The 9,954-nt window shown below is 43.0% G+C and overlaps 1 protein-coding gene across 2 annotated transcripts; it reads right to left on the bottom strand.

The window, feature by feature from the left end:
- Positions 1–3,073: 3,073 nt before the first annotated feature.
- Positions 3,074–9,912, bottom strand: TENT5A (terminal nucleotidyltransferase 5A). 2 transcript variants are annotated; one of them, XM_074368699.1, is made up of 3 exons: positions 9,754–9,912; positions 8,946–9,507; positions 3,074–7,825 (listed from the first exon to the last, which is right to left on the bottom strand). In XM_074368699.1, exons 2-3 carry the CDS (start codon positions 9,468–9,470, stop codon positions 7,049–7,051), a joined length of 1,302 nt encoding a protein of 433 aa, XP_074224800.1. In that variant the 5' UTR covers positions 9,471–9,507; positions 9,754–9,912; the 3' UTR covers positions 3,074–7,048. The 2 variants fall into 2 exon arrangements, with proteins under 2 accessions (XP_074224800.1, XP_074224799.1); XM_074368698.1 differs by having other exon boundaries at positions 9,699–9,870.
- Between the last annotated feature and the right edge of the window lie 42 nt (positions 9,913–9,954).

Below are 9,954 nucleotides of genomic sequence, written 5' to 3'. Positions count from 1 at the left end.
AGCATTTTAAAACTATTTTTAATGCCAATGATTGAGCTGAGAAAGTAAATATAAGAACAGGTGTCTCTTCACTTTAAGGAAACCAGATATGCTGAAAGAGCTTGGGTGAGCAGATAAATTGTGGAAGTGGCTATTTATATTAAATAATAATTCATTTCGACATTCCACAAAATATTAGCTTCCCCCAGCATTTAGGAAAAAATTCTATCATTTACTCCCTCGCAAGATGTGCCTAAACAACTTCCCATGGTTTTCTGTATATTTGAGCGATGAAATTTTAGTCCTTTGCTTATTTTAGAATTCCGTGTTTATGAATATCTACACTATGGTCTGTAGTTACATTTCACATTCCCCCTCCTTAAAATTCTAAGGTAATGTGAATTCCTCCTGCTAATCTACAGGAAAACACTTGCCTATATAACTCAGCTCTCTCTAAACCGCTTTCCTTTTCCCTAAAACTTGCAGATAAAGCTTCACTAACCCTGTGGAATAAAACACATCATCTTAGTTTCACTCTTCTACATGCTCTTCTAACACTTTAAGTACAGTAGACATTAGAAAATAACACTCAGCATTCACTATGATTTTTACAAATGGAGTCGCTTCCCTAGAAATAGCAAAGAAAGATCATTCAGTCTTCATTTTTTAAATAAATGTTTTATTGGAGAATAGTTTAAGATCTATATAAAAACTGTGAAGATAATACAGAGTTCCCATAGATCCCACACCCACTTTCCCCCTTGTTAATGTCCCACATTAGCGTGGTACCTTTGTCATAACTAATGAACTAATATTTGTGGTATTTGTGGTACCTTTGTCATAACTAATGAAATAATATTATTATTTCAGTAATACAGTACTTCATGCAGATTCCCTTAGGTTTTACCTCATGTCCCTTTCTGTCCCAGATCTCATCCAAGACACAATACATGTAGTTGTCATGTCTCCTTAGGCTCCTGTTGGCTGTGGCAGTTTTCAGATTTTCCTTGTTTTGATGATTTAAGGACTACTAGTCTGATAATATACAGCATGCCCCTCAATTTAAGTTTGCCTGATGCTTTTCTCATAATAAGACATTGTGGGTTTGGGGACAAAGATGTCAGAGGTAAGTGTTATTTTCATCACATCATGGCAAAGGTATCTCACATCATCATGATTTATCACTGGTGATGGGGACCATGATCACCTGGCTTAAGACAGTTGCTCTTTCATCACCCTTTTCAGTATGGTTCACTTTGGAAGGAAGTCACTATGCACAGCTCACTCTTAAGAGGTAGGGAGTTAAGTGCCACCTCCTTGAGCGGGTGGTCTCTACCTGGATTACTTGGAAATCTGCCCAGGAAATTTGTCTTCTTGCCTTCACTTATTTATTTATTCAATCATCTATTCCCATGCATGTGGACTCATGGATATTTTATTCTTTGGGTCATAATCCAAACACTATTTATCCACTTTGTTGCTCAAATTGTCCAAGCTTTGGCCACTGGAGTTCTTTCAGATGGCCCCTATGTCCTTTTGACATGCCCCTATCATTGTGGCGTTTTGTTTTGTTTTTTCCCACATCCTTGCTTTCTGGAACTGCAAGATGCTCCATGAGGTTCCTCCAGGATATTCTGCTCCAGCCCTTGATCCAGCCGTTTGTCAAAGGAGACCTGGTTCTGTTTTTTGGAGCATGGCATTAGAAACCAAGCCCTGGGCCTTGCTGGGTGAAAGTCATTGTCATTTTAAAATAATTTCTCCTCCCCCTTTTCCTACCTGACTGTATTTGCTATTAGACTAAAGGACATTCATATTGTTTATTTCAAACTTGGTTCTCAGAAGGAAATTACAGTTTAATTTCTGAGGTATTTGATGATTTTAACAGTTCTTATTCTACTTTATATTTAAAAACTATGATTTTAATTTCCTTTTTTTTTTTTGCTTTTCTGAGTATTTTCTTTTCTTTTTGCCTTTTGTTTTCCTTCTTAAAGGAATTGAACGTTAAAGGAATAAGATTCCTAAGGAAAGAAAGAGTGGGTTTCTTCTCTCCAGGCTTAGTTAGCTTGGTACAGCATGCTGATCCAACTAGAAATAGCAGGGTGTACCAAAGTCCAGGAGGAGCTTAACATATACTGTCCTTATTCAACCTTCACTTAAAAAGAATTATGTGATGACCACAGACATGTGAGGGATGGTTGTAGAAGAATGAAGAGGTTGCAACAAAGGAAGAGAATAACACACAAATACCACCACCAAACCAAATAACCACTTTGCATTTTTATGATGTATATGTGAGGGCAGCTGGCTCTTAATATCAGAAGTGGTTCTTTCGTAAATGTAGTGTCAAGCATACATTCTGTCCAACATCAGGACTTTGAATGGTTTTAAAAACCACAAGTATGGCCTGTAATAGTCTAGGCTTACCAAATTCTCATGCGACTAGTATTGAGAAAGTCTCCAAAACTACACACAAACACAAATTAATAAATACATGTACACTCCCTGGCGATGTGAACAGGTGAGATGACATTCAGTGCTCGTCAAAAGGGCCAATTCTTTGCACCCAGCACATGCATGAACACAGAGTACATTTGAGATCCTGTGATCACTCTCCCTTCCCCATCCCCTTCCAGTTATTGGCTCCCCAAATGTATTCCCTTCCTCCAGATGCAAACACTCTGAATAACACTACAGAGCCTCAAACAGATGATGTACGTATATAAAAACAGATGACTGAATCACAGCACTTGGGCTACTAGCGAAAACCAAGGCCCACTCAGGGCTACTGCAGCCCGGCTGCTCAGAGCCATAAGTCTCTACTGATAACTGGAAAACAGCTCTGACTGGGTAGCTTAACACAGCTAAGTTAATGGCCAGATTGAAAATGCCAGCAGCCATCACCTAGGTTATTTTACAGCTCACTGAGCCAGTCAGAGATGGGCTGGTGGAAAGCTGGGCATTTTAATGAGTTATATTCCAATCAGAAGTTGATGAAGGTTGGTCTTCCCCAAATCCTGCCTTGTCTTTTCTCACAGACACGGGTTGTATTCAGATGATACAGTCTAGCCAGCACAGACACAAGTCAACACACAGATCAATAGAAAAAAATAACTTCTTTTTATTTACAAAAAAAAAAAAATCCAAATATTGGATGCTGTAAACAAAATTCACAATCTGTTCCCTCTAGCACTGATTCGAACATGTCAGTTTCTAAGAGTCCATTCTCCGTCAACTCCTTTTCTGCCTGTGACACAGTCTAAAGTGAAAATATTCCGGGTGCAGCTTGCTGCAATGGGACATCTCAGAGCAGGCAATGGTTGGAGAGAGGTTGGACAGAGAGACAGCCGGCGGGCAGAGCCATCTCCATTCTGCAAGGATTTGCAGCAAGTCTCGCCAAGTTACTTGACATCTTCCAACTTTGTATTTTGACCATGTACTTCATGAGCAAGCCGTTATTACAACAAAATATTACATAAAGATTCTCAGCACTGAAAAGGCTATGCTATAAGAGATCATAAAGAAAGATTATATTCAAATAGGTGCTATATATGAAAGTACTTTTTTTTGGCTTTTTGGTTTCATCTAACATATTTTGTCTTCAAACAACAACAAAAAAAGCTTATTTTTGAACTGCTGACAGCTTTCAACATAATACGTTTCATTTACAGAAGAGTTCACAATATTTATTTGACAAGCATTGCGTTGAAAACAACTTTATGCACAATAAGGCAACCAACGATAAGCAAACAGAGAGGGGTGGTAAGAACAGTAGGTTCACTTTTCTTTGCGTTTCCTCCTTGGCCTGGCTTACAGACATCCTCCCATCCTTGCATTTCTTTTGGAGCCACGTTCAAACAGTCCACCGAATACCAAAGTAAGCAGATACTTGATCTCATTTCTGGACGGGAAAAGTCCAGCTTGATGTAGGACTTCTCGAGGCAACTCAATTTTTGCTGCAAATGAAGTAAATGTGGTAAAAGGGCACTATCACAGGTGAGGTGTTTCCTGATGTGCCAGACTCAACAGGTGAGAAGAGCCTCGAGACAGTAAAACTTCTTCCTGTTTTAAAGTCACAGCACGCTAGGCCAGATAAACACAAAGGTAAGCACATCACAGGCACTAATCAGGAGTTGAGAGCTGTTCTTTTCTCTGACCTATTACACATGGCTCTCTCTCACCAGACATTCAAATTTTTAGGCCACACATCCACAAAGAGAGACAAAAATTCCACTGTTTGTTCAACTACATATGCACAAGACTATAGTACAGACAAAAGAGAAATAAATTATGTAAGTCTTAAAGTAAACGCAGAAGGTTGTCTTGAATACAGCCTGTTCTATCTGAATGGCAGTCCAACTATGCTACCAACCCTGGAGTAAGCAAGAAGAGAACATAAATATCTGAGAAAACAAATGAAAAGTGTATTTTCAAATAAGGCCCCTCCCAAAAAAACCTGTGTCATAAAATAACAGCAGGTTGCGGCTGTGGCAGAGCAGAGACCTCCAGATTCTTCCAAAATAGTGGACGACTCATTGGCCAAGAGTCAGGATGAGAAGGAAGAAGGCAGATCACCAGCTGCTCCCCCTGTGTTCCCGAGGGATCCCTTAGCTTTCTGTTAGAAAACCTCCAAACAGGTAAGTAGGCGGAGCTCTGGTTTCTGACAGTTCAGTATCCAGCTTAAATCTGCAAATGGAGTATTTCCTGGGAATTTCACAACTAATTTTTCAAACCCAGGGCTGGAGTGAGGGAGTCTGAGCCAACACAGGAGAAGAAAGAGTTCCCTCGGAAACAGTGAGTGGCAGTGCAGTAGCTGTTACAGCTTGGACAGAATTCACAGGGACGCTGCTACAGCAAACCCATCAAGTTCCTGTTAAGGCTTCAAAGAAACTGTGCAAGAAAGGTAGTTCGGATGGACTAAACTAGCCTCAAGCATCTGAGTGATGCTCAGGGAACAAATTACACTGCCAGTAGGATGATGCTACTTCCTTCCCCAATCCCTCTTTAACCGATGACAGAAATCTGGTTGACTCCTCAGAGGAATTACCATAGTAAGTAGTCATCCACTAGAGTTGGTGGGGATTATGTGGCTGTTTCACAACACAAAGGGAAGGTTTTCAGGTGTTAGTTTTGTTTGTAACAAATGCATTTTCAGAGACCAGTGTCCAAAGGGATTAAGGGCTGAGAGAAGGGACAGGTTTAGGATTAGCTGTCACTGAACTGAAGTAGTAATGCCAGTTCATTTCACAAAGGTGTAACTGGTCTCTTGGGAAACAGAAAATAAAAGTTGGATTTGATTCAATGCAAAGTGACTGAATTTAAAGTACAGTACTAAATATTTAAATGCAGTGTGACAACCAGATCAAAGATGCTTCATATTGGTGTGAATTTATAAAATTTCATATATAATATACATCTCATATATAAATTTTAAGCAATTGTGCAAATACTCTTTAAAAAGGGTCATTTCACATTTATTAAATTCTAGTGGTCCTGGAATGCAGAAGGCATTCATTTAAAAATTCATTTAAATATTCGTAAGTAGTGTTCAGATCACCAGAAATTCTTTTTAGCAGTCAGGGATTTAAATAGACTATCACTGATCCATTATCCATTGGATTATACACCATGGAGGTATGCAAGTATTACAAAAACTTAAACGGTTCAAACTGTCAAAACGGCAGTTCTGTACAAAGAGTGCTCTGCCAAACAAATATTCTCCCATTTGTGGAATTCCATGCCTCACAAAAAAAGGAAAAAAAAAAAAAACTCACTAAAAAATGTATAATCTCTGCTCTTCCTATCAAATATATTAACTGTTTTCCTCCTTCATTTGCTTTTAATTTTTTTAGATGTGGGTTTTAACTCATAACTGCAATATGCCCACGTCTCATGTCATCCTGTTGAAAACATAAAAGCACACAGTATTTAAACATTTCCTATTTGCTACAATATTCTAGACCATAGCCAATGTATTGTGTGTATATACACATATCACAAATATGTATATATATACACATAATATGCACTCACATACACATGTAGCTATAATATCACACCAACAATGTTAACTTTATACAAGTATTTGCCAAGAAAAAAAATAGGGCATTTCCTCCATCATTCACAAGCTTATGTGTTATTTTCTTCTTGAGTCCCTGATAAAATAAAAGTCATTAAACCACAAAATTTTTCCACTTCAAATTTTCAGAAGGCAACAGGCACTTTGATGTGTACTGGTGTGTAACAAATATAGTAACTCTTTATATATTCTACTATATCTCTTCTACTTGGGTATTTTTATCTGTTAAATCTTTGGTCCTTGAGCATACTTTCTTTGCTACAGCTGTTTTTGCTTGCATTTTCACATTTAAAAAATGCGAGCTATGCACGCAGCTGGAAATAATGGATTGTGTCATCATAAGTTCTGCTGTTTGTTATGAGAACTTCACCAACCTACTACTGTTCATTCGGAGCAAGCCGTTTTTATCAGCGCAAGAGGAGAATTCCACAGAAAGCACTTGCTGCAAGTCTCAGATAGTAATTCCAATGTTGGAATTCCCTTTCTTCCTCTATTACTGTTACTATCTTAACTCCTGAATTGATAATTAAGTTGGAGTGAGACCTTTTTTCCTCTGTGTTTTCCCTTTTGTGAATTCCATCTTACAAGAAAGTCTACACTTTTCTTTTTTTCCTATGGCAAAGCTATGGGAGCAGGTAGTGCAAACCCATATTGTCATCAAGCATTTTCTTTCTTTCCCTTGTTATTTTAGGCAAACCTGGTTGCTTTTAATGACAGGTCTCTTTTGTTTCAGGATAGAATCCAATGGGGCAGGAGGATCAGGTTAGGAGGGTTGATGGTAGGGGGGAAGGGGAGGGTGGTCATTTTGAGATCATGCTCCCATACCTATGAAAAGATCCAAAGCTTTGCCAAGTTTAAAACCAGGAGCAGATCATCATTGCACAAAACACATCCCTAATCAGGGCTGGGTCACTCAGCCCTTTTTATTCTTTTCTATTTTTTTTCCCTATCTTGTCTGAAATGGCTTCCCCACTGGACATTTTTAAATGATTCTTAATTGCAGGGTAGCCAAGTGGAGTATGTCTGTTGTTGGCATGTGAATACCGGCTGGACCTGTGCAATGTAGTAATTGCTAAAGTTGGCATCTGCTACATAGGGGGCTGGCTGGTAATAGCAAGTGACATTTGCCACATTGGGGATGACATTTTGGTCAGCTAGCACCCGGATAGCCAGCATTGTGATCAGGTTTAAAGTCTGTCTTCTCTCATGTCCCATCAGGCACACCGTACTCTCATTCACCACTCCATGAAGGGTCATGAGATAGTCATACTTGCGGTCTTCCAATCCCACGAAGTGGTTCTGCAAATAGGACTCCAGTTTTCTCTGCTGCTCTCCAATGTCTGAGAAGTCAATGAAGAACCTGGAACACATATACCTCTGAAGGGTCTTGATCTCATCAGAGGCGGGCCTAAAGCCCCTCACTAAGAGGTTGCAGTACTTAAGCAGGCCTCCCCCCCTGATTTCTTCTGGGTTCCTGGTAGCAATGATCTTGTTACAAAGGTGATCAAAGGCTTCGTGGAAATCCCCGTAGACACTCTCCCCGATTATCGTGGGGTGAAACGTTTCAGTCATTGGGTTCTCTGAACATTCATAAAAGAGGAGAAGAGAGTCTAATTTGATTTGAAAAGAATCTACACTAAATTCAAACTGCCTCCGGAGGGAATCCACAAATTTCAGTTCCACATTTTTGCCACTGTTGTTTGACAGGGATATGAGACTCCATCGGTCAGAGTCATTGCACACTTTAACCATTTTCTGCACATAAGCTTCCTACAATTTAAAAGATAAAACAAGAAGATGAGCACACCTAGAAAAAATAATATATAGATAAATAAATAAATGCATCCTCGGCACAACTGAGAATTACTCCTTCCCTTTTGCTTTGTCAAGTTTCAGCAAAACACTACCTACAGGTTTAAACATTAGTCTTTTTGAAAACAAAACAAAAAAAATTTAACGAGTGGTTTTGCCGTCGGGGAAAGAGGCTAGAAGTAATAGTTTGAGGCTTTTGGCAGACGGAGGATAGCACCAAGAGCTTCTGTTGTCATGTCTGACTTTGAAATGTTATTTTTTGAAAACAGTCTTCTAGGTACAACAGTCACACACTACCACCACAATACTCAAAAATCAGAATAGAAGGGCATACAGTGAAAAGTTGATCTCACCCTTGTCCCCAGTCACCCAGTACTCCCCCGCCCCCGAAGCAACTGATTTAATCAGTATCTTTCAGGTCCCTTCAGGGATTCTGCAGTTAGTATCAAATATGAACTAAATCCAGACATTCGGGGACGCTGGTTCCCCACACAGTTTTAACTAACTGTATAAACCGCGCTTTGAACCAAAGTGAGGAGGTGGGGACTCATTATATCCTGAACAGATGAACCAACTCGGAGAAGCACCGAATATATCCTTAACACACGGAGTCAGCTGAATTCAGCTAGGGAATCTAGTCACACTTTCCAATACAATAATAAGCCCATTAACTCGACTCTCCTGCAGGCTGCTCTTTTCCCAAAGACTAAATCACCAAATGACTCAAGAGAAAAACAAAAGAAAAGGAAAAAACGATTTACATCATTTCACTCTTCCACTTAACAGAATCTACTCTGGACACGACTCAAGCAAGGGAAGCCAAGGGTTAAGAAATAAGGAGAAGGAAGAGCAGAGGAGGAAGCAGAAAGCTTGCGGCGCTGAAGCAGCAAGTAAACTAGAACGCTCCACACGGTCCACGCACCTCGGTTTACTCATTAAAAACCTCAAAAGCAAAACAGGCAAGGGCGCCCACACCAGTCAGGGCGGCAGATCGAGCCCCTCTGCCCACTGCACCGTACCCGCCCCCGAGCGCGGCCCGGTGCGGCCCCCGGCCCATTCCGGGGTTGGGGGGCTTTACCTTGAGCGTGAGTGGTGTGATCTTCTCCTTGTTCACCCCTTCGGGTAAGAAGTCCAACAGGCAGTCCAGCACGACGTCCTTCACAGTCTGAAACTCCTCTTCCCCGCGCAGGTCGGCGCAGAAGATGAGGTCCAGGTCCTTGTAACCCAGGCCGCTGTCCTGGTGCAGGACGTGGCTGGCGGCCGAGCCGTTGAGGCGCACGTCGCGGACGCCGATGCGCTTCTCGGCCAGGCGCCGCCGCACCACCTTCACGATCAGGCTGGGCTGCAGCTCGAGCGTGGGGAAGTTGCCGCGCCCGTGGATCGGGATGGTCTCGCTCAGGATGCCGTCCAGCCGCTGCACTTGCTCCCAGTTCAGCACGTTGCAGTGCGCCGTGGGACTTTCGCAATAGTCCAAGCAGGGCCCGCCGAAGCCGCCGCCGCCGCCGCCGAAGTCGCCGCCGCTGAAGTCGCCGGCCAGGGGGATGTAGGCGCCTCCGGCCAGCTCGTCCTCGGCCATGGCAAAGTACCCTTCGCCTTCCGCCATGAAGTGCCCGCCGAACGCCACTGGGCCCTGGTCGGTCCTAGAAGAAAACGGGGAAGGAGCGCGGTGAGGACGCGCGGCGGCGGCGGCGGGGCGGCGGGGGGCCCGCGGAGGAAAGAGCGCGCCCCCTCAGTTTTGGCCCCCGCCTCAGGGGCTCCCCGGAGACTCTCCCTCCCCAGGCCCCCGCGGTCCCCAGCCGCGCGCCCCGCGCCCCGCAGAGCAGCCCCGCACCAAAAGTATCTCTGATGCATCTGGAAAGCGCAAGCGGGAGTCCCGTCTGTGTCACCTGGAGGCGGCCGCCCCTTCTAGGAGCGCGGCGAGTAAGGAAGTGCGAGGCGACAACACTTTCAGGAGCTGCGACTGCGCTCCCGGCAGCGGCGAGTGACTGAGTCCTTCCCCGACCCCGGCCGCCTGCGCTGGACACTCCCGCCCCTCACCCCCGCCCGCGCTGCGCCGCCTCAGCCGCGGTGGTCCCGGAGGTGGCGGC

Source organism: Camelus bactrianus, chromosome 8, assembly GCF_048773025.1.
Source record: "Camelus bactrianus isolate YW-2024 breed Bactrian camel chromosome 8, ASM4877302v1, whole genome shotgun sequence".
Taxonomy (NCBI): domain Eukaryota; kingdom Metazoa; phylum Chordata; class Mammalia; order Artiodactyla; family Camelidae; genus Camelus; species Camelus bactrianus.
Note: the sequence above shows the minus strand (reverse complement) of the source record. Positions and strands in the feature narration are given on the sequence as shown.